At 36.9% G+C, this 25,899-nt stretch overlaps 1 protein-coding gene and 1 long non-coding RNA gene across 4 annotated transcripts in view; one reads left to right on the forward strand and one right to left on the reverse strand.

Annotated features, from left to right (window-relative positions):
• Positions 1-21,926, reverse strand: part of bcas3 (BCAS3 microtubule associated cell migration factor) — a 383,299-nt gene extending 361,373 nt beyond the window's left edge. For all 3 annotated transcript variants that reach the window (XM_017422045.3, XM_017422044.3, XM_037973032.1), the window contains exons 1-5: positions 21,823-21,926; positions 17,729-17,828; positions 16,229-16,283; positions 12,590-12,665; positions 10,047-10,153 (exon numbers count right to left, since the gene is read on the reverse strand). In XM_017422045.3, the coding sequence (XP_017277534.1) occupies positions 10,047-10,153; positions 12,590-12,665; positions 16,229-16,283; positions 17,729-17,799 (309 nt within the window). In that variant the 5' untranslated portion in view covers positions 17,800-17,828; positions 21,823-21,926. The remainder of the gene's footprint in view (positions 1-10,046; positions 10,154-12,589; positions 12,666-16,228; positions 16,284-17,728; positions 17,829-21,822) is intronic.
• LOC112450712 lies at positions 745-2,490 on the forward strand. The gene is made up of 3 exons (XR_003039378.2): positions 745-880; positions 1,301-1,380; positions 1,852-2,490. It is a non-coding gene; the product is annotated as an uncharacterized LOC112450712 (long non-coding RNA).
• Positions 21,927-25,899: the final 3,973 nt, after the last annotated feature.

Here is a 25,899-nt window from a genome sequence, read left to right on the forward strand (position 1 = left end):
TCCTACAGCAGCCTGCAAGATTTGGCCCCACCTCCTTCTACATGGCCAACCAAATAGGTAACTCCGCCCACACAATCAGCCCACTTCAGGGTTTTGACATAAAAACTCTAAAAACAAGTCATTAACATTTTAAATCAGAGAAATAAGCCACTGGATTGTTTTATAATAGTGTTTAACTAAAAGAAAAACATGAAAACTGATTATTTTTAATATTTTATTTCATTTCACCTTTAATTTATGTGACAGTATGACATTCAAAGGACACAAGGGCGGTAACTAAATTGTTCAGCAGTTCATCACAGAAGCAGTTAAACAAAACAAAGTAAAACAGAAAGCAAAAACTTCCGGGTGATGTGTTCTCTACACTGCATTTCATTTACAATTGTTATAGGCTGAAACATATTTCTTTTTTGTCTTTTTAAACTTTTATGATTTATGGTTAATTTGCAGTTATTGCCTGTTCCTTTTTGCATGATGTTGTTGTGTTTCAACATGGCTTTTTCTGGATGATTCATACTTAGCTTAATGGGGAAAAATGTGCTATAACATTTGGTTTATTTGTAATTGTTACACTGAGAGGTGTGGTGTGGAAGAAAAAAAACTCCTCAAAGTTGGCTGTAGCATAAACAAAGGTGGTTTATTAGGCCTCCTTCAGCACAGCATGGCTCACAGACAAGACAAAATGACATCTCAAGCTTTCTCCTCTCTCTCTTGGCTCAGCCAACAGTCCTCTTATATACTGTTGTCCCCACCTTCTCAATTAACTGCCCAGCCAATCAAAGTCCGGCAAACATGGGCCTTTCTATAAAAGAGCTGGGTTTGAGGCGGGCCTCCTCTTTGGTAGGTTCCAAGATGGCCGCTACAAGGACACACCCAAAAGGTAACAAACATTTCACAAACAAAAGGATCACATACACACATTCTAGAACTGATATATTACAGAAAATATTATTGCCTCTTAACAGCTGTATATATAAATTCTTTTTATGTCAGCACGTAAAAAGAATTTTAAAACACATCAACATGTGTCAAAATAAGAAACAGCGTTACAAAGTCAATAGAATAAGAAATACCCTGAACACCTAAACAAGTGTTAACAACTAAATAAAATACACAACCTTCGATTTTTGCTTTTGTGACCATGGAATACAAATGATAGGTCTGATCAAATATTAACCTTAATTCTGCTCATAAACTGGATGTTCAAGAATGTCTGTAATCTTCAGGATATAACACTACATAAAATTATTGGTCCTTCGTAAAATTATTTCTAAACTAATTTATTATTTATCCATTTCAGTTCATCTTTTCCTTAGCTCACATTGAAGTGAGCTGACGTTTTTCAACTATAACAATGATTTTTGAGTACAGCTTCCTAGGGTGAGTTTAACTTATTTGCAAACACCTTTTTACAATCAAGGCTGTGTTAGAACCTGCTTCATGTGCATCAATGCAGTTATGTTGCACAAATTCAGTTAATGGAAATGTCTGAAGTGATGTGTAAAAATCGAAACTTTAATATTTACTTGGTTTCTTCTCATGGTCTCATTCTGAGCATCTTTTTATAAGCTTGATTATTTAGAGAGCATTTAGGCATTGTTTTGGATAAACTGTTTTCCGAGGCCTCGCACCCTGGGAATATCTCATCAGTAGAGACAGAGTGGTCTTATATTTTTATTAAGACTCACTAAAGAAAAAAACATGATTAATGCAACTGTGAAATGTGTTCTTTTAATTGTGAAATTTGTTGAAATGTGTTGAAAAATGAATGTTGATCATTTTTGTGTTCATTTATCAAACAAGAAATTAGTCAAGTAGTTAAATACATTTTATTATTTTTTGTCATTACAGGAGACAGTCCAGTGATTCTAACAGAACCTCTTTGGAACCTAAAATGCTCAGCTCCATCTGTGCAGACACACTCAAGTTCCCGACTTTGTCAGAATCTGAGTGGCTGACAATAATTTGACTTCTCTTTACTTTTGATACACTGGACACAGCATGTGTTTGACAGATTTATGAAAAATAATGCATGTTCTAAAATAACTATTATTTGAGTTTGTCCTCTGATTTCACTGATCAAACAAGGGCATTCCAACATGTTTGGTTTTAAATAACATTTAGAGATAAATATTAAAGCTTTATTTAACAGTTCAGATTTTCAACTTTTCAGATTACTGGTTTTTATTTAGAGAGGAAATAGAAATCACTAAAGTGTACAATACTTTAATGGATGCCTGTGCATGTGTATACAGTCCAGATTAGGCTTCCTCCATTCATGTGACATGCCTGTATATTATTAGTTCACTGGCCTTTGTGGATCTTAGCAGTATTTAGCGTGTGTAATGCCACATTGTTTTAAGTGCAGAATGCCCCACTTTCGTTGCTTTTGTATACACTAAATTACAGTAAAAGCCTGCATTATCACTTTACTGGTGCATTAATCTGTTTGTTTTAAATCTTTAAACCCATCTGAGGGGATGATCACTCTTTTGTGCAATCAGTAGCCTTTGAAAAGTGGCAGGTTTAAAGCTGTGTCTTTATTTAAAGTGCTTCAGCACAGGTGGATTAACACCAGAGACCAGTACGTTGTATGAGCACTGGTAGTTGGGATAAAAAGATGCTGGCAGCATGGAAGATTTCTTTGCTGGCAAATGGACCTGCGAGGGACAATAATGGAATTTGTTGGATTAAAATGAGAACGGGAGGGTTGGAGGTTAATGCGCAGGGTTATTGTGCATTACCCCACAGCTCATCCTCACCTTACGTGGCTCTGTGTGACATCCTCCACCATCAACAACAATCCCAGCATTACATTAGTCACACAGACCATGCAATATGCTAAATTGCTTTTCAAAGTTGCTTTTCCAACATACATACATTTATTATATCCTTTCCTGTTTGTGTTGAATGTTTTTTTATTCATTTATTTATTTTGTGGAATCCCAGTGTCTGCTGTTCTGTTTTAATCTCTCAAATGTAATGCCATGAGCTGTTAACAGATATCTGGGCCATATTCACGAGTGGATATACACGCACTTACACAGTGCTGGACATATTGGGGGTTTGGACGGAGCTGCTGCTTGAGTAACAGGTGGTTGTTCGTGGCTCTTTCTGACATGCAACTACAACAACAGGAGCCCAGCTGAACAGAAGCATCCTACAGTTTTATATTTTAACATCATCAAATGAATTAAAGCACACGTTTACTTGAGCTGGTAACAGTAACAAAAAAACTGTTCAAAATCAAATGTGTTTAAAAAAAGTCTTTAAAAAATTTGAAAAGAAAAATAATTTTAGTACTCTTTGTTTACTTTTAATAACTGAGCAATTATAGGTACCAAGTAGACCAGTGGTATCCAATCCTGATCTTGGAGGACCACTATCCTGCATGTTTTCAGCAGGACCTTCAGCAGGTCTCAAAGTTCTGCAGAAGCCTGTTAATCACTCAGTCAGGTGTGTCAAAGCAGAGAAACAACTAAAACATGCAGGATAGTGGTCCTCCAGGACCAGGATTGGGCACCACTCATGTAGACTTTAAACATAAAGTAAATAGAATATTTATTTTATGTTACATGCTCAGTGCAATTTCCTCAAAAGGTACTGGCAAACCAGATTAATACAAAATTGTAGGCTATATATGTTTTACAAATCCTGAAAAAGAAATAAATATTTTGTCTACAAGCAAAAGCTCCAACATGGTAATTATCAAAATATCATCTCAGACTTGTACTGTGTCAGTTTAAAAAAAAAAAACCTTTTAAACATCAAATTGTGTGTAAAAAGACAAACAGAAATTAAATAAAATCCCATCCATTATCTTTAGTTGCTTTTTCCTTTTCAGGTTGTAGGAGGGTGGGTGCCTATTCCCATCAGTCATTGAGGAAGACTAAATATAATTATTATATTTATTTTGATGGGGGACAAAAAGTTAGATGGACCGCACACTGCTCTTTAGTTTTGCCTGCAGTGTGTCACTTTGACCAAAATGGTAAATGAAATGTACTTATATAGCACCTTTCTAGCAAACCAGGCTACTCAAAGCTCTTTACAACACAATCTGCCCTCATTTCCCCATCCACATGAACATTTATACAGCACTCTACTACATTTCTACAAAGCTAATCTGAATAAATCAGTCTATAGAGACTAGTCAATGCTTTAAACATACACCAACAGGGCACATCAGAGGCAATGAGGGGTTCAGTGTCTTGCCCAGGGACACTTTGACATGTGACTACTGCCAGGTTTCGAACCTCCAACTATCTTTCGGAGGACGACTGCTCTAATCACTATGCCACAGTTGCCCCCAAACCCAACATAGAAAGAAATAATATATGTACAACTCCAAAAAAGTTGGAAAACTTTAAACTGAGGAGGTGGTCTCAGATTTCCGCTTTTTAAGGTCCTGTTTACATGACGTCGTTTTTTTAAAGTGAAACCTCAACATTTCTGCTGCCTTTGAGTTCATTTGTTTACATAACTACAGCAATCACTTTCTCTGATATTGAAACATTTTGAATCCAAGTCTCAGATTGGAAGTATTTGGAAACGCCTGGTATCGGTGTAAAACGATACATGCACGCTATGGACTGCTTGCGTGAGTAGGTCAACAGTAACAATGGCGTATGATGCTGCTCGCTCTTTTCAATTAATCAGAGCTTCTGACACAGAACACTTATGTACTACACCATCTCTTCAACCAGTGGAAACACATTTCTCACATTCTACACTGAATGAACCTGTAACAGTTTTCATGCTTGAGACTAGTGTTGCATGTGTGCATGTGCATGCCATTGAATTACAAAAATCATAGCGCCAGCTAGTGACCTGGCATGGAAAGTACAGCAAGTTCTACATCAGTCTCGTCTAAACAGCGACTGCAAGCACAACATTGCCGTGCACACGTGTGACATTTTCATAATCAACATCAAAAAATCTTTGGCTCTTCCAGGAGATCGTCCACAGGTAAGTGCAATCTAAAACTTACAATTGAACAATAAACTTGATACTCAGTCATTTCCCTCAAAGAAGTCCAGTTGTTTTATTTTTTAAATGTTTCAGAAATTGTACCACTTTTGGGGAAAAATAAGGTAATTTTGAATTATATGGCAGTGACACACCTCAAAAGGTTGGGACAGGGTCATGTTTACCAATGAGAAGCTTTCCTTGTTTAGTTAATATCAGTCTGTAAACATCTAGGACCTGAGGAGAACAGTTGATGGAGTTTTTGGAGGGAATGTTGTCCCATTCTTGTCTGTTCAACAGTCCTGGGTCTTCTTTGCTCAAGCTTTTTTTTTTGGCTGGATGGGAGCATATATTCTTTTTAAATCTGTGTATACTTTTCTGTGTTGATGATGCTTTTTCTAGATGTGTATGCTGATGTGTATGCTGCCTAGATGTGTATGACAGGCACTAATGCATCCCTATACTATTAGAGAGGCAAGCTTTTGAACTGTGCACTGGTTACAAAAAAAGAAATTCTAATTTTGATTCTTCACACTGCAGAATGGTTTTCCACTTTGTTGTAGTCCATTTTAAATGAGCCTTGGCCCACAGAAGACAGCCGTTTCTGAATGGTGTTCATATATGACTTCTTTTTACATGATAGAGCTTTAAGCAGCTGTGGATGACTAGTGGATGACAAAGCAAACTGTGTTTACAGACAATGATTTGTGGAAGTGTTGTCCATGCAGTGATGTCCAGAACAGAATCAGACCTGTTTTTAATCAAGTGGCCCCTGAGGGCCAGAAGATCACCGCCATCAAATATTGACTTTCAGCCTTTTGTCCTTTAAGCTCAGAGATTATTCCAGATCCTCAAAATCGTCTGATCATATTATGAACTGTAAATGAAGGAATATTCACAAGCTTTTTTTTTCATTGAGGAACAATATTTTGAAGTTGTTCCACCATTTTTAAATGCAGTTTTTTTCAGACTTGTAAACTTCTGCCTATTTTTTTTTACTTTTGAGAGAATCAGCCACTCTAAAATGATCTGTTTATAGCCAGTCCTCTCAGTAGCCCATCTATCCCCCTTTTTCTTTGTTGGGTTTTTTTTACCTTTGAAGTCCTTTCTATCTCCTATGTTTTCAGTAACAGTAACTTTAGTTTGCTTACATTAAAATCTCACAGTCATCAAGCTGGCAGCTTTTGTATTACACTTCATAGTCCCCAACACTTTCACCGATTCTGGCCTTAAAGCATTTCATTTCAACACGTATGCAGACAGATAATTAGTCCAAGACAGACTGCCTGTTATCGGGCAGCGGTCGATGACACCTCTCCAGCGTGAGGCGACACTTATCTACATCACCTAAACACCTCTGTCAGCATCCATACAACCAGTCACAGGCTTCCATCTTATAAGTGCATGGAGTGTGTGTGAAGACGTGCATGTTCACACTGTGCTGGGCCATTACAGAGGGTGTTGGCCTAGCAAATGTCACAAACACTTCACAGTCACTCAAGGGCTAAAGAGTAAGGCACCTTCGAAGCTTACTTTAAACCCCGTGGAAAAGAAACAACCCAGCAATATCCTGTAAACTTTGAAAACTGACAGAAACAATGAGGCAACACAGCGTTACACGAGATGAGGCCAGGCTGGATAGCTAAAAGCAAAGGAGGCTCATCAGGCTTGTATTTTATCTGGGTGTGTGTAAAGTGGTTAAAATAGCTGGACGACTCTGTTCCATCATTACAACTGCAACAGAAAATCTGCTAGCAGAACGGGAGTTACCACATCACAGTGGCCAGTGTGTGTGTGATCACGGATAAAGCAAAAGAGTGTGTCCTTCTATCTGCGGCCTGTGGATGTTTAGAAAGGGGCTGATTAAGGACTGGGGAGTGTTTAGATCTCACAGGATGTATGTGAAGTTTGCATGTTTTGGTGACAGTCTCTATATGAAAGGCGATACTTGCTGAAAGAAACCTCAGCAGCATTGTGGGTAATTTGTAAAGTTACAGAGCTGACAAAATCCTCTAATGATTTTCCAACGACTGACTCAGAGAGTTCAAACTAACTCTCCTATCCTGCCTGGCACGTCTTTTGGAGTAAAACATTCAACAAGTCATATGAGCAAGATTGGACAGGAAAAAATAACATCCAACAACATCCAGCTTCAAAAAAATAAATCATAAACAAACAGAACTATGCTCCGCAGTGTGTGACATTTAACCCCGTTTTTATTTTAATTTTGAGTTTTATCTAAATGGCAGAGGCTATGTTATTCTACTGATAATACTGTCATTTTTTTAATAGAAGGTCTCCTTCTTGTGACCACACCTTAAACTTAGACTGCCGGGGTGACATAAACTAACACTCCAAATTTGTTGGAAACATTGTTATCTTGATGACATCACAAATTCAATGTGGCTTTATTTTGATAAGCTTATACATTTCTTTCAGAGTTACAATAATTTCTCACCAAGGGAGTGTTTAAGTTTTCTCTCGCACATCTCAAGTATTCTCTGTAGGATTAAAGACAAGACTCTTCCAAGTAAGAAAAAAAAAGTTTTATGCCCCCGAGTAAGTCTTTTAAAATTGAGTGTGGTTAATCCTTGTATTGTCATCTTGGATTATGTATGTGCCATCAAGAAAGAACCACTGGTGGAAAAAACTTGCTAATTAAGTATATTCAGGTATTAGCCAAGCAGATACAAAGCTTGAGGAGGCATCACCTTATCCCTCTGCCTCCCTACTATGATGTTTACGTCACTCTGGAACAGGGTACCACTGCTTCACAGTCCAATATTACTAGTCCAAAGCATGTTTAGGATTTCTTTTATTTCTGAGCGATTCACAGAGGATTGGCTCTTTTAATTGCTGCACAGCTCTTAAAGCTGTTACCATAAAGTATTTTAAAATTGTACATACAAAATGCCCTTTTCTTCACTATTTAACATCTCAGCTTTAATCTCTTTTTTTTAATTTGATCCGACCAAATGATCTCCAATCGCAGCTCCCCTCCCAGCCACACTTCTTTGAAGTGGCTGGCAGCTCACCACAGTCCTTCCAGGTTTTAATATTGCACTACAATTCACAACATGAATTTAGTAGTTACAGTAAAGGCACATATTGCTATGTATTGCAAAAGCTTTGTTGGGTACTCTACCTACTTTAGTAACAAGCCTTTTTGTTATATCATACTAACACTTATTATACCAGGTCCTTGTCAAAAATTCTCTTATCTGTCCCCAGGATGCATTTTGAACTGTTTTTTGCCCTTTTTTCTGTTCCACAACTCTGGAAAAATCTTCAAACCATCATCAGCCTTCACATCCTTTCCTCTTTTCATATTTTTAAAGGAATTTTAAAAACTGCACTCAAAGAAACTTGTAAGTTTCCCTTAGTTCTTAACCAGTCATAAAACGTATTGCTCATATCGAATGTATGGTACAAATGTTTTTTCTTTCTCCTGTGCTGAGACTTATATGATTGTCCTTGAATTGTATTTATGCCACCATCTTGACCAGGAATCCTTGGAAAAGAAGATGGTTTATTTCAATGGGAACTTCCAGGTAAACTAAAAGGTTGGACAAATAAAGAATTTCCTTACATAGTGATTTGACTATTCTGAAAGAAAATACCTTCTTTACTAAAAACAAAAGTAGGAACACTCAGGAAGAACCTGGGACTTAAGTTGTAAACCAAAAGATAAAGAAGTTGAGCTCCCATTTGACATGAAAATAGCACTTAACGTGGTGAACACTCCCATCTAGTGGACAAAGAGGTGAACTTAAATAGTTTTTAGGCGACGACAAGGGCAGCTGGTAAAATATAGGATTTAACAAATAAAACTCTGAGTTTCTTTTTCTATTTTTTTTTTCTGACTGACTACAGCAGTCGGTTTCCCGTTACGATTTTTTAACAGACATGTTATATAGCTCAGATTTTGAATACTCCCTATTTAACAAATAAACTCAGATTGCTGTGAATCAAAAAATTGTGAATATGATTTTAGATGATTTCAATTTTATTCAGGGTTCTTAATTATTATTAACTAATTTTAGAGTTTCTGTAAAAGCTGATTGTGTTTTAGACAATATACAGTACATTACAAAAGCATTCACTCCCCATCGCAGACTCAGTTTTGTTGCCTTACAACCGGAAATTTAAAAGGAATCTGGGGAAGGGAGGTTGTAACTTTACATTTAAATAACTTAACTATGAATAACACTTCATAGTAGAAGTGATATTCATTTATTATTGTTTCTTTATTGTATTTTCAAACTCCACGTGGTGAAACAGTATACATGTTCTAACAGATCCAGGACCAGAAAAAGTCTCTTGAACCCAGGAAGGACGTATTGTTTACATCGGGGTGTCCAATCCTGGTCCTCGAGGGCCACTATCCTGCATGTTTTCCTTGTTTCCCTGCTCCAACACACCTGATTCAACGATTAAATTACCTCTTCATGTTCTGCAGAAGCCTGTTAATCACCCATTGATTTAAATCAGGTGTGTGGGAGCAGAGAAACAAGTAAAACATGCAGGATAGTGGCCCTCCAAGGCCAGGGTTGGCCACCCCTGGTTTCCTCTCAGCTTTAAAAGCTCAACTTCACACTCTCTATTTCTGAATTGAGAAAGCTCCTCGGATGAGAAGCGAAACGTCTTCAGCTACAGAATAGAAGTCCAGTTGTTTTTGTTTTTTAACTTTTTTTTAAGAAAAAGAACAGCTCAAAATAAATCATTTAAAGCCCAAAATGAATGAGATTCATCCTCATAATGAGTGATGTAAATTACTGACTGTAATTATACATTTAATTATTACTCTCTAAGAGGTTTAGTAAAATCTGTCCAGTTGTTCATGAGATATTTTGCTAACGGACAGACAAACAAATGTATTCATGACACATACAATTACATGATCACCTGCTATTCAAGGCAGCAGGCAATTAGATATCTTGAGATGACTATTTTTTCCCCTACATTTATGATTTTTTTTTATCACATTATCACTCATAACCATTTGAATTTGTTAGATTTATGAAGACAAATCATACAAAAAGATCAGGTAAAAATACATAGAAATGTAACAGACTTACAGATATGCTCCAGATCTGCATGCCATCAGTGTAACCAATCAGAAGGCAGAGCGGAGGGTCAGAGGTCCCACTGTGCATCTCAATAAACTCTGGGTTTCGGGCTGTGTCTGTGAAAACAGAAAGGGAAACAGTTCATTTTATTTAGTGTTTGACCACACAACTTCCTGACAAACTAAAGATCTGTCAGATGTGTTTCTTGTAAGGGTACCAATATAAGAGATTAATAAATAGTCAATAACCCAGTTTTTAATTCAGCTGTAAACACTTTAAAACCCGTTAATAAGAAGTTATAATTAATACTTTTAAAAAATTGCATTAATGGGTGATTTTTTGCAAAAAATTAGCCAGCATTTATTATTTATGTAAACCAGATGTTTACATATAATGTATAAAAAAGACACTTAACCATTTTTTCCCACTGTCTGACATTAAATCAAACTAAATATTTCCTGTTTTATGTTTGTTAGGATTCCCAAAATCATTTCTATTTGCTAAATGCACAAATTGAGAGAGAATTTTATTTTTTATTTTTAGTACTTTCCTTAAAGTCACAAGTTTGTTTATAGTTCCTTAGTATTTGGTAGCTTTGCATTTAAACTGTATAACTTGGATCACACATTTTGGATATCCTTCCACAAGCTTCTCACAATAGTTTACTGAAATTGTCTACCATTCCTCCTACAGACCTGGAGCAACTGAGTCAGGTTGCTCACTCACACTTTTTCAGTTCTGCCCACACATCTTCTATGGGATTGAGATCAGAGGTTTGTGATGGCCACTACAAAATACTGACTTTGTTGTACTCGAGCCATTTTGTAACAAACCTGGCAGTATGCTTTGGGTCATTGTCCATTTGGAAGACCCATTTATGCCCAAGCTTTAACTTCCTGGCTGATGTCTTGAGATGTTGCTTCAATATTTCCACATACTGTACTTTCTTCATGATGCCATCTATTTTGTGAAGGTCACCATAGTTTTTTATAGTTACTTTAAGAGTTATGGCTTCTTCCTCCTTGAGTGACCTTCCAGTTCATGTAGGTACAGTGTGGATAATGACACACTCAGACAAGCCTCAGCAGCATCTAAACAAGGTTTTAGCTTTTGTTTTGGGGTTGACATGCACATTTCCTACCAAAACATGTTCATCTCAGGAACACAGAACCCATCTCCTTCCTGAGGGCTATAATGTGAGGACATTCCCATCTTGTTTGTACTTGTGAAGAATTGTTGATCAGATGAACGTGGCTCCTTCAGGTATCTGGAAATTGTACCCGAGGATGAACCAGAGTTGTGAAGGTCAGCAAATCTCCCCCTGATATCTTGGCTGATTTCTTTTGATTTCTCCATGATACCACGCAAAGAAGCAGTGTGTTTGAGGAGTGCCTTAAAATACATCCACGGATGTGCCTCCAATTAACTCAAATATTGTCAGCTTATCAATCAGCTTCCAAAGCTATGACATCATCATCTGGACTAGTAATCTTAGTGCATGTAAACTTGGGACTTGGAAGAAAATAATAATAAATAAATATATATATATATATATATATATATATATATATATATATATATATTTCTCATAATTCTAGCATTTAACAAATAGAAATAATTTTGGGAATCCTAACGGCCCTAAACAGGAAATATTTAGCCTGATTTAATGACAGACAAAGAGACAGAAATTGTTCTGTCTTTTCATACAGTGTATGTAAACATCTGGATTCAACTGTATTTGCACTCTAAAGTATTGCTGTCTGTTGTCTTTACCAGCTTTACTTTCAACATTAAATTTTTGTCAGGAACAGATGAGTCTAAACTGATAGTCCTGACAGAACAGTATTTACAAAGCACAGCTGTGAAAACACAGACAAGTGCTCCGGTTTTCAAGTTCTTTTATTGAATGAGCTCAAAACTGGGCCTAGCATTTTTGGTGTGGATCTGGTCAAGACCAGACTGCACAGTGAAGAAAAGAGATGGGATGCATGTCTGCAAATTTTGGAGGACTAAGAATAACAATTAATAGGATTTTATTCAAAATCCCTGCAAAGATCCACAAATCTGGCTTAAATTATGTCATTTAAAAAAAAATGTTCCAAAGCACTGGGAAAACTTTCACTGAACTTTCTAACCAAGAAAAAAGTGAAAACTAAGTATGTTGCCTGACTTGAAGCTTTTATCGTTGATGTAATAAAACATATTTGGGGTATTTTAAATAAAAACAAAGCAAAAAATATGTAGGGATGAAATCTCTTCAGAAAGGTGGAGACTGTAATTCTTCCACTGAAAAGGATTGGGGTTATTACTAAAAAATAATATAAAATTTGTAAGAAGTCATAAAATAATCTGTGGACTGATTTAGTGCTCCAGCTTTCTAAACTGTTAGTTAATTTGTTAACAGATCTGGCACCACAGATATGTGCTCATTTCTGTTATGTGCATTTGAAGTCTTATACTGAGCAACTCTTCAAAAGATTGTAAATATGTGTGACTGCAGTCACATGTGGCTTAATAAGCATGACAGCAGTACTTTTTTATTAAAGACTTACCGTTGATGTCAGCTTTCTCAAATCGAACCCAAATGACTTTCTCCTTCTCATCTGTGGGTGGAGCCCCTGTATATGCCTGCAGTGGAAAAAAAAAGAACACTGAGCAAAAAATACACAACATGAGCAGTATCAAAGTCAAAAGACTATTTGAACACTCAGCTGGGACATTTTTAGTACTAAAGGATTTGATCATAAACAACAACAAGAAAAAAAAAAACAAAAAAACAGAACAACAACAGGAAAAATGGCTGCTGTAATAAATGATAACAGCAATGACTGAAGGACCAAATTTGATCCTCTGTGCCACTGTTCAAAGTTATTTCTGATTAGTAACAGGCCTCACAGTCACTAAACCTTCAGAGGTTTGGGCTGAAATGTGGACTGAACATTCTAAAAACAATCCATAAATAATAACAACATCAAGTTGTCTAAGTCACTTGACATGTCAGATCAGAAAGTTGCTCAAAAAATGAGGCATTAAAGGAAAATCAGAGCCAACTTCATTGTAAATGTTCCCTTTATAAAACAGTGGAATGTCACCAAAACAATGTTTTTAACATTCCTAATAATTTAAAGGGGACCTATTATGCTTCATTGAACAAGTCAGGATAGCTCTGTGGGCTATACAAAACATGCTCATTACATTTAATACACAAAATTATTCTCAGATATTGACATTTCACCTGATCAGTTCTGCCTGTTTTGAGCTCATTTCAGAATGAGCTGTTGTTAAATATGGTTATTTATTATATGATATTGTAAGATATTTGTGCCAAATCTTTACACAACTACAGTTTTACAAAAAGGAACTTTTCAAATACGTTTTTAAACAAAAACAATTAAAATAAATACAAATTGTTTGCACCTAATTTGAATCCTAATTTAAGTCACATTTACAAAAAGAGACTTAAAATTTTTTAAATCTCTTTTAAAAACACACTTTTATTCTTTGGCTTTTAACACACTGTGATTTTTGTCTTTCTTGGCACCTAAAACATACCTGCTGTGAGCCCGTATGTGTGTGTCTCTTTTTTATATATATATCTTTTTATCTGTTTATTTGATTTATCTATTTCCTTTTTACTGTTTTTATCTATCTATTGTACAGCACTTTGGCTACCCCATGTGGTTCTTAAAATGTGCTATAGAAATAAAGTTGATTGATTGATTGAATAAATTAAATTAACATAAATGAAAAAGTGCAAACAAGGCAACAACACACGTCTCACGTCAAAGACAATGAATAACATCAGAGAACTCTGAAAAACAGGCTGATGTTGTACTGTACTGTGCTTTTTGTGCCACAGGCTGCATGTTGGATCGCTACATGTAACAACAAAACAAAGCATATCTAATGCTGAATTTAATAGCATCATTTTACTGGTAAACACGGATAATATTTTCACTAAGCACAAAACATGCTTACCATATTCGGTCTTGTAAAGCCACCCGCTGAATTTCAGCTCAACTAACCATCTTTGGTTAAACCCGCTCGTTATGTTTATTGCTGTGGCTCCAGTGACCTGCTAACTCCAGGTAGCTGAAGGTGTCCAGGCCTCAGGGCTCATTAGAATCGCACGGACCTGAGCGCGCGGTGGAGGTGTTTATACTTGGCGCTTACGTCGGAGCAGTATTCTCCAAAAAGATGGGGGCAGTACGCTACGTAACCAGCGCCAAGTTACAAAAGGTGCACAACACAACACCATGCGGGGCCTTCGCACAGGGACGGGGACAGCGTGATTGCGTCACTGTTGGCGTGCACATCCTCGTGCGGTGAGGTAGATAAAGGTATCGGTTTTGGGGGTGCGGGTGGAAAAAAAACATGTAAAAAATGACGCATTTATAATAAACAAGCGGAGCGTAGCCTGGCAGCCGGGTTACCGAAGCCTGGCAGCCCGCCAGGCTGATAATAAGCTGGGGGAAACCCTGCCTTCTAAGCTTTCTTTGTTCACTCATTGTAAATAGCACAACATAACTAATAGCAACTGACGGTAAATTACTTTTTATTGGTGGCTACACACCATTTGCAAGCCTGGCTGACGAAGCGGCCAGACTGTGTGTTAAACAGTAGGTAATTTCTGGTATTCTGTATATTTATGTCGCCAGCTGCTAAATAAAACCATAACCTTAGATCACACTGATAGGTGTCATCCCTGATTTAAAACTACACCCTTTCCAACCACAAAATGCTGTCCTCTACATTTAAGAGGAGGCCTCTCCCTTTCCTGCTCATCATAATTTCCACCTGGGTCAACGCCAGGCTTACTCAAATTAATTGCACCCACTACTTCAGCTTCAGGTTCTAAGCAACCCAGACTGCTTCCACTTAATGAATTGGAAACACTGCTGATGACTGACTGGTCAGAGAATCATCACCTGTTGGTGTGAACAGCAGTGTTTGTACAACAGCACACATGTGACATTTGAATGAACAACAAACAATTCACAGCAGAAATTACTATTATCCTATTTGCGTGCATGAGAATGTTAAAGATTATGATATACAAACTGATCCTTTTTTTCCTTCTGGCTGAAGTTAAGTTTTATGCTACTCAGTGACAGTGACTACACAAAAAAGTTTAAACATAATTGGTATTAAAAGCCTTTTTCTGATTAATTCTGTACAACAACCCCTCTGTAACCCTGTATATTTGTCAGCAGTAAGTCGTTTTGGATAAAACTGCCTGGTGAATACTTGTAATGAAATAAACCCGCAAAGGAAGTCGTTTCTGTGTCACACATCCCACCCACATCAACAAGATGCTGGCTGCAGGGGAGGGGCGAAGCTGTGAAAAGCTGCAGAACTTACTAGTAAGACTTTTGAGAAGATCAGAAAAGGTTCTCATTTTTTACTATATGGTGAAGTTCTCAGTTTCTTTTTTATGCTAGAATCCACTCACAAGTTTGGAAAAAAAAAAAACTTGTGTCAGCCATGGTTTCCGATTGTCCTGTACTGTGATGGTCCTGATCTCAGTAATGTCATGAATGTATTTGCTTATGTAGGCAGTGACAGTTTCTGTATATTCTTGAATGTTGGTGTGTTGATTATAGGTGGCTGCCTGTTTAAACATGATCCAATCTGTGATTTTAAAGCAGTTCTGAAGTGCTGAGGAGGCCCCCCTCTAGACTCAACCAGACTCGATTTTTGAACTAGTCTAGTGATTTCATCCCTTGGTCTGTATGCTGGCGTTAGCATAACAGTGTTGTGCTCAGATGCCTCCCTTACCCAAAGTGGGTAAGGGAGGAGTCTTTGTATGCTCCTCTGTGCATTGTGTAGACTAGGTATGTTGTTTTCCCATGATGGAAAGTCTGTGTGCTGATACATCTGCGGAACCTTAAGGCTGAAATCCCCAGCCACAATGAGAAATCCATCTGGGTGAGCTATCTGTTGCTCATGTATGACATTGTGCAGTTCAGCCAGTGCTTTGATTTTGACATCATTGCTAGTATGTAAACCGCAACTAACAAAATGGCCATGATCTCCCTCAGTTGATGAAAAAGGCCAACACTTAAGGACCATTAACTCTGCCAGGGATGAACAGTATATATAAATAAGCACAACATTTCAAGTCACATTTGTGCATTTGGCTGGTTATGCCAGACTAGAATCCATGACATACTCAACAAATAAATTCTTACCTGGGGGACTACATCCTGAAGGAAAGTGACAACACTTTCCATGTACGACTGCTCCCTGTGAGAACAAGAAATGTTTTTGTAAAATGTGCAAAAGTTAAACAATAATTAATATTTGAAAGACACCTTTCATAAAACCAAAAATAGCACTTCACATTAGAATAAAAATAAATAAAAATAAATAAATAAAACAAGTAATAAACAAAAAAAAAGTTCAGTTCAAAACCTTGTAAGGAAAAAAAAAAACTAAGTCAGGTTGTTCACGATAAGAAACATTTTTGAAGTTTTTTGAATATATCCAAAGAGGAAGTGTTGCATGTGTCAGCAGGGGGAAGATTCCAAAGGGCAGGGAGGTACAGAGGAGCAGAATCATACAGTGACTTGTAGGTGAGAAGGAGAATTGTTTTATTAACCAGAGACCTAACTGGAGGTTTGGAATGATGTGTTGCCAGGGTTTGCTGCAGGTACGAACACTGGCAGCAGAGTTCTGCACATATTGAAGTCTTTTGAGAATTCTACTAGACATCCCAAATAATATTCATTTGGAGTAGACAAGACAGGAGGTCATGGAATTTAAAATGAAGGTTTCTGCCACAAAATGCAGGAGTGATACCCAGAGCCTTGAGGTGTTTTTGAGACAGAAAATACTAATTTAGTGAAAGATTTTACTCAAAAAGACAGTGTCCAGGTTAATGCAAAGGTAGCAAATCTCAGAGAATGAGCAGATGGAGAATCCTTTTTTCTTCAGAAAGATATCAACCTTCCTTAGTGCTGATATTGTGGTTCAGCTTTACTGCTATTGAGTTTAATCCAATATGTAGACCTCTGAGATTCCATGTTTCACAGGCAATTGACCAGAATGAATGGATTTCTACATGTGTAGATTTGGGCATTATTAGGAAATGAACAGAATTTGAAACTGTTGCAGATGATGATTTGACCACAAGGGAGTATGTAAATGACTAAGAAAAGTGGTCCAAGAACAAAGCCTTGAGGTGCTCCCTTATTCACTGTGAGTGCAGGGAAACAAGAGTTACCAAGGTTGACAAACCATTTCCAGTCAGCCAGGTAAGACTGATACCAGGAGAAAGCTACACCAGCGATACTAATTTGAGTCTTACAGTCAAAAATGATAGTGTAGGAAATGGTAGCAAATTCAGAAAAGAGGTCAAGGTCAAAGATTAAATTAATGTCTCCAGTGTCTGTAGCAGTGAGTAAATAATTAGTGATTTTACACTGTGCTGAATCTAGATTGAAGAGATTCATGAAAATTGTAATTGGACATGTGATCATGAAGTTGGGTAAAGACTTCCCTTTTTCTAGTATTTTGCTGGGAAATGGAAGGATGGAAATTGGCCTGACCCTTTTTTATAGTTTCTTCTCAAGAACTTGGACATGGCAAAAAAAACAACCACATATATAATGTACATCACATACAGTAAAAAGTTACAGTATCACCATTTTATAATTTAAAAGATAAAAACAATTGATTTATGAACTTACGTTGCAGCTTGTGCTCGCACTAACACTCCTCCAGCACAGCGACTCGGTCTGCGTGGAGAGTCTGATGCCATTCTTCTCTCGTTGTTTTTATAACCTAAAACTGTACCATAAAAAAAGAATGAACATTTAATTAGCATTTCTGATGCTCTCACTGATGATTGTAATGATGTTTTTAATTATTGTAATGATTTTACTGATGTTTTTATGATGTAAAGAACTTTGAATGCCTGCTGAAATGTACTATACACATAAATTTTTACTTACATTTTACTTACTTACTTTCTACTTATTCACACTGAAAACAAAAAGTAAAAAAGCAAACATTGACCTGAAATTAACTCCTGTTTGAACATAAGAAAGAACAGTAAAAAACTAATAGTAAATAAAATTTGGTTTAGAAATATTTATGAATACCTATCACAACTTCTAAAGCTATAATTCAGATCTTTTGAACTGAAATTTCTGCTAACAATTAATATCTTACCCATTTTAGATACTTCATCCAAAAACTTCCGTTTGGAGAATTAGTTTAATTCTGACCAGACTGACGAGCTAAGGCCTAGTTCAAATGCAGCCAAAAACACAGTGGATTGCTGCAGTCTTAAACAGCTCCAATGTCAAAAAATCTTTAAGCAGTTCAAGTAAACACAATTTTATAAACGTTTACAGTATCAACAGTTTTGCCTTACACATTCATGTGCACAGAATTATTTGGTTATTTGCAAGCTTAAGCAGTGGCAGCAGCTAGTTGTAATTTCCAGGACAAAATTATTATATTTCTGTTGAAATAACCATAAAAGTTTATAATTAACAGCATCTGAATGAAGCAAAGAAATTTTGGACATTGGAGTCATTTTAAGATGGTAGCAATCTACTTTGGACTTGGCCTCACTGAGACTACGCTCAGGTCATCACTCCAATTAGAATTCAACTTTTTTTTTTCCAAACTAAAGTTGTTCAAAGAACTACATACTAGTGATGTGTTAATTATTCAGAACCTTTTCCACAAAACCCCACTTCAAAAGAGCTAAACTATCAAATAATTTGTAAATATAAAACAGACTGAGGCACTAAAAAAGATGTCTTTCAAATAAATTATAGCAGTGGTGCATTAGATTTAAATAGATCCTTAAGGTTCAATATATGACCTTAAGACACCACTGGGTGGTGCACTACAGCAGCAGAATTTCAGTCCAAAGATTAAACCTTAACAAATTAATGTTTTACTGATATATCAGGGTGAAGTCAATTTCAGTTAGTTTGGTGTTTCCTCTGCTGACCACTGACAGAGATAACACTCTCAAACAAAAAACACTCTGTTCACTGTGACTCAGAGAAGGATGACTACTGTAGGAATAGGTAGACATCCATGCAGATGTTTCATCTAGCTGTTTGAAGAGGGTAAGAATGAAAGATCAGATATTTCAACACACTGTAGTAACACTTGACTTGCCATAAGCGTCAAATAAAAAATACTTGACATCACCATAAATGTCAAGAACAGGAGCTCTGACACCCGACACACAGTTCCAGTTAAAGTAAATCAAAATACTCAGGTACTTGGCCTCTGTGCAATGCTCCACCCCTTTATAGAAGAAAACAAACCCACTGCTTTGAGTGGTGGTAAATGCAACTTCTAACGTGTTTGCCAAGGACAAGGTTGAAAGTCAATATTGGATGCCTGTGATCTTTGGGCCCTCAGGGGCAACTGCAATAAAAACAGGTCTGATTCTGTTATGATCTCCTCATTGGCTCTGGAACGCTTCTAAAAATTACAAACTGGAAACACAGTTTATTGTGCCATCCACAAATGCTAGTTATAGCTCTATCATGCAAAAAGAAGCTATTTGTGAACACCATCCAGCAGCTGCTCTCCTCAGTTCCTAGATGTTTACAGATTGATGTTAAAAGAAGAGAGGATGCTTCACAGAGGGAAACATGGCCCCAAAACAATTTTAAAGAGCTGTGTTACCGCTATCAAATTAAAATGACCTTATTTCTTCAAAAAAAAAAATTAAGTTTCTTACTTTAAACATTTGAGATATTATATGAGTCTGTTTTCATTTATATTTTACACAATGTCCTAACTTTTTCAGAGTTATAAACATGCATTAAAATTAATCAGATTTGAACAACATTACCCAGAAATATGCAAAAAAATTGCACAATCCTATTTTCCATAGGGTTGTAATTTGTTTTTTTAAGTAGCCTAATTTAATAAAAGGAATTACCGTGTAAGTTGCATTTCTAAAGCAAATCCCTGCACTAACCCCTAAATGTGCAAAGGAGTGTGCAAGTGCTTGCAGAGAGCTAATTTACAGGAAACAGGCTAATTAACAGAGTTGTGAGCAGATAGAATGAAAAAAAATCTAAAATTTCTTCAAGACGGCCATTCAAAAGAAATTGTAGCAAAGTATTCTTGTTGCTCCTAGTCAGGTTAGTCTTGAGCAGGCACAAGCAAAATGGTAAGGCTGTAAAAAAGAAACGTACAGGTAGACACTGAATGCCAAAGGGTCTGAACAGAAATGTGGAAAGAAAGCAACAAATGGACAAATTCAAAAATTAGAATTTTGTGAGTGATCTGTGAGAAAAATATCTATCTAAAACAATATATCCAATATCTAAAGAGAGAAAACAAAAGAAACTGTGTTCTAAAGAGAAGCAGTCATGGACTGTGGATGAGAATGATATTCAGTGGTGAATCACAGATCTTGTTTTGGACAAGGAGATGATGATGTAACTGCAGTTTGGTGCAGGCCCAATGAAACATTATGATGAAGAAAAACAGCACATTGATGATTTGGGGCTGCTTGTCAGGTGCAGGAGCAGGGGCGACAGCAATCATTACCTCTACAGAAAATGACCAGGTAGTCATTAGAGTAGGCCTGTTTCTCTCAGTGCTGACTCAGCTGCAATCTTGGTTCCAACTACTGTGGTTTATGTGTTTTTTCTACATAACAGGGCCATCCCCACATTTTTATTTGGCTAGTGGTTTGGAAAAATGGGAATCTGAATTGATCATATCTAGGAAAACTATCCAGAATTCAATTTGCTATAGCTGTTTTTTTGTTTTTCCCCCATCGAGTCATGCATTCATAAAAACTTATTACTACTTAAAAAAGGATTAATATTATTCTAACCACTGAAAAAAAGCTTCTAAAAATTCATCAAAGACTGTTTGTTGAAAGTTTCATGGTGAACATCTTAAATGTGGAGACATGCCAATTTTTGTAATGAACCCAGAAACCGTACTTGATCTTGGTATCATTTGAAGTTTTTTTTAAAAGCTCCTTAACAGTTAAAATAATTTTAAAACTTTGTTAGCATATCTAATTAGAAATTAGGTTTTCATATTAATAATAGCATTTTTTAATAAATCTTCTTTAAAATACAACCATTTTATTTAATATTTGAGGTATGTTATACAACGCCAAAAGGTTTTGTAGTTAAATGAAAAAATGTTTTTTGCCAACAAAACAAAATAGTTTAATGAACATTTTCCATGCTTATCCTACATGGATTCTATATTTATTAGTAGCATCTCGTTAGTCTAAAGATATAGTTGGAAAGCTAATGTGAAACCTTTACCCAGCCTGTAAAACTTTCTATTAACCAAAGAAAACATGAGGTAGACCTTAAATAGTCAATAATTGTTTATCTGCACGCCTGTGTCAAATAACTACCAAGACTAGACAAAAACCGCGTCTGCTCGGACACTGAAGCCTTATCAGCAATGCTGGAGATAACAGAAGGAACAGCGTCTCCAAACTGCAGCGATGAGCTTCTCTATCAAACCAAACTGACTGACAGGCTTCCTAACTTCAGACTCTGACAAATATAAATATGTCATCCATGAGCTTGCACCACCAGCGACCACCGGACCCCATCATACTGCCAACAAAGTGACAAGTGTCAACACAACACAGCTGTTGCTAACGTTAAACTTATACTTGTAAGGACCCAGAAGCTAAGATAGCTAGCCTACAAGCTAGCTGATAAATTTCATCAGTCTTTTCAAAACGTCAAAGTGGAAGACTCGGGTAAGAAGTTTGTTAGGTCTCAATGACACATTTAAAGTAAATCCAGTTACGAACCGAAGCACAGAATCCAGATAGTCAGCCTCGTTGATTCCGGACTTGTGGTGGTCTGAAGAGCTGTCTCACCAAAAAACAGTCAAAACACAAACAGACGAGATTTGCGGAAGTGTTTTGGAATTGTAAGCCAATCAGAGCAGAGAAACGGTGTCGCCCATCCAATCAAGCATCAGAAGGGGCAGGACTTGTTTTAACTCCGTCACTACTGAACTAGAGAAACACTGGAATGGCCAGCTCCTGTCCAACGTATACTAGCGAGATGAGAGTTTGTGCCGCCATATTGAGAAGACCTTTGCTTTGCAACGTGGGCGACAGACCAGTAATATCTCATTAAAAAAACTCAGCGAAGGAGCCCGATGTTTACCATTAGTTGTTATATTTATCGGCGCCAGCAGCTCAAAGAACGTGGCATTACATTTCACCAGTAGATATTATGTCATATTAAATTTAAATTTTAAATTGTTTATTAAAAAAATACCTTTTTAATTAGCCAACTGTCAATATTCTCCTTGGAGGATCACTTGGTATGTTTTCAGATCGAAAAACAGCTTGGATGCACTGTTTATTAACACACAAAGCTTAAAAAATCACCTGGTAAAAATTATAATAAAACTGTAACTATTTTACTGTTAAAAAGTAGAATTTCTTTTTTTTTTTTTTTTTTTTTGCTATCACCTACCCCAGGTTTCTGTCCTCTCTGAGTTATTAGTCGAAGTGAAATTACTTCCAGGCACTGGTAGCAGAGCTCTGGTTAGACTAAGCAGACATGTAAAGTAATTACTTAGTGCTGTGTTGTTTTGTTCGGGTTAGAATTATTATAACACTTGGTCATTTTATAACAGTAGTGGTAGCATGTCAGTTTGGTGTTAGCCTTCGATAATGCTAGACCGGGCTTTTTGTAAGGCTCATTACAGAATACTGTTGTCTTCTAATTTCACATTATGCATGACATATGTTTATATGTAAAATAAAGATTTTTTTCTGAGCACTTATGGACTGATGATGCAGCAGCACAAGATGTAAACAAAGCAGTGATGTGCGGTGAGGTTCATGGTTGGTGAGGCACTGACTCCTTTAGAGTCAGATTAACAAATACTGTATATAAACCCAAAAGACTAGCTTATTCAATTGGCTACTGGTTATTTCATATCTCATCAGCGTTCTTCACACACACACACACTCTCTCTCTCTCTCTCTCTCTCTCTCACGTACGTATTAAAAATAAGATAAGAAAAAACATTACAATTACCATTTTGGCAGTCCGATGGAGCAAAACACAAAAAGTAACGGCTCGCAGCAGTGCACGTAACTCTCACTCGCTTCTGCGTAAAAGGACAGCAGCAACAAGCACTGGTTGGCTCACGTACGCCCCCCTTCAGTGCGGCAGAGTACTGCCCTGCCTCACTCTGTGCCTTTTCACTGCGGTTTTATGTCCCATCAGCAAAACTAAATATGTCACTAACTAACATTAAACGTAAATGGTTAAAGATATTAGCCAGACTGTGGAAAATCAGGGTATATAAACCATTATATTGGCCACATGCAGCGATATGGCAACAGGCATGGGCCAATTGCTTGTATGAACCCAGTTTGTGATGGATTGCGCAATCAGAGGTGAGGTGAGGCTCGTTGTTGCCGCGCCTTGCGATTCACCCTTGTATTTGAACAGGACATATGCAATTTCAGCGATTTTGACTATAAAAATGTTCAAAAAGTAGTCATACATAAAGATCAGTGGACAAATATTAATATTCATTTTATGTTCTTTTTTTTTTCTTGTCATGATGACAGGTGAGGCTGCCTCACCTGCCTCCCCTGACCGCACGTCCCTGAAACAAAGTTAGATGCCCACCTATAAACAGTACAGAGTGATACACAAAGGCCCTCTCAAGATGGCTGCCAGAAATCTAGGCTAGGGCCATTCCAGTGTTTCTCTTTTTTTTTAGTGTCTGTCACCAAAGGCATCTTGAAAATTAAAACTAATTTATGTTAGTGCATGATCATGAGGAAAAAAACTATCTCTATGGAGGACTGAAGTGTGGACATGAAGAAAAAATTGGATGAGAGAATAAAAAAGTTACAATAAATAAAATTTAAATAAATAATAAAAGTAAGATACTGTATTATTTTAAGAAAAAATCAAGTGGGGACAAAATAAATTAAAAACATTAGATTAAAATTTTAAAACATCAATTTATGCTTCATTTTAAAATGTAATATTTGTCAAAATGACGTCTTTTTACTTTTTATGTTCTATTTGTTGGGACAGTATTTTCTTTATTGAGCCATTTATTTATTTATTCATGTATTTTATTTTAATTATGGGAGCTTCAATCTTCCACAGTCATGACTCCTGCTCAGTTTAAAATTCTTGATAAGTTTACTCCAATTCCTCTTGATCATCACTCTAAATTGGTAGACCATATGAAACTAACATCATGTGATTTAGATATTATCACCACTGTTTAAATCTGGGTTCCATTGGACAATATATTTTATGAATAATTAACTGCTCTGACTAAATCAGTTCCCAGCACCATTTAAAAATGTTGTTATTTGTCTTCTTTTAAAAAAACACCCAGTTTAGATTAAACATGTCTGAGTAAGTATAGGACCATCTCAAAACGTCCTTTTATTGCAAAAATTTTGAAAAAGTGGTTGCCCAATAGCTCTTAGATGTTCCTAATGATTTGAAAATCTTGGACAAATTTCAAGTTTTCATAGAGCTCATTCAACTGAGTCATTTCTCCTCAGACTTTTTAAGGACTTATTGACATGCAGCGATGTAGGAGAATCTGCAGCCCCAATGGCCCTGGATTTAAGTTCAGCCTTTGAATCTGTAGATCATTTGGTGCTGCTTGAAACACCAAGGTGCTGGGTGGGCTTCTTATTATCATTTACAAATATTTCTGTTGCCAAATCCAATTTTAAATCTTCCTAAACATAATGTTCCGCAGGGTTCTGTTCTCTGTTCTATTTTATTCTAGCTTTATTTGCTTTGTTTTTATAATATTTCAATAAAACCTCATATCATTGTTATGCTGATGATATTCAGCTTTTTATTACTTTTAAATTGCACGTCTCCAAAGTATCCATCTTGCAAAGCTGTTTGAAACATCAAATGGTGGTTGTCTGATAACTTTTCCCATTTGAACAAAAGAAAAACAGAAGTTCTCTTTTGTGCTCCAGATAACATTGTGTCATAAACCCAGGGATAATGTCCAGAGAGCGAAACCACAACCACACACGGAGACGAGGACAACGGTTAGTGCATTTATTTACAAGTGAAGCTATGTACAGTGGTCAGTTTCAGGAGGAGTCTGCAAGAGAAGGAGAACTGGGTGAGTCTCGGGTATAATTCTATTTCCAAAATGGTTGCAAGGATTATGATGTCTCTTTGTTTGCTTACAGGTCCTAGAGGAGGATTGCGGCGTCGAGCAGAACGGTTCCAGTTGTTCCAGAAGATAAGCCAATTTGCAGCGAGGTAAGTATCCGTGATTATCCAGGTAAGTGGTCCTTCAGATCTGTAGTCGTGGCGTGGCAAAAACCTGAGTCGTAGGCACAAGACAAAGAACGTAATTAGCATGAGGAGCATAAGTTGGGTTAGACACTGAGAATCTAACCCAGAAGGTTCGATGCTCCAGCGAAGATCTGATCCTAGCCTGCTGCTTAAGTACCGGCTGGTTTCATCAATAGGAACTGGAACACCTGTGGAGGAATGATTAGTGGCACTGCCCAAAAGGCAGGGCCAAACCCAGATCCTCACACATTGTCCCTCAGATTGTTGGAAACCTGGGTTTCCTTTCTACTTACTATCAGGTTCACGGATTTGTCAAAGGCGAGTAACCCAGAAATGGACAGACACAGAAGGAATGGTAAAAGGTAAGTGATTTTGTTTACAGTGACAGTGAGTGTGATGGTCAGGATCTGGAAGAGAGGAGTAGCGGTAAGCATTAAGTTTTGTCCATGGCAGGCTGTAGAAAGGATCCAACAGGCAGAATGTTCTTATACGAGCATGGGGAGTAGGAGAAGCTTGTAGGGGTGGTTCCAGGTCATAGGTAAGTGGGTTTGATCCGG

This window comes from Kryptolebias marmoratus, linkage group LG2, assembly GCF_001649575.2.
Source record: "Kryptolebias marmoratus isolate JLee-2015 linkage group LG2, ASM164957v2, whole genome shotgun sequence".
Lineage (NCBI taxonomy): Eukaryota > Metazoa > Chordata > Actinopteri > Cyprinodontiformes > Rivulidae > Kryptolebias > Kryptolebias marmoratus.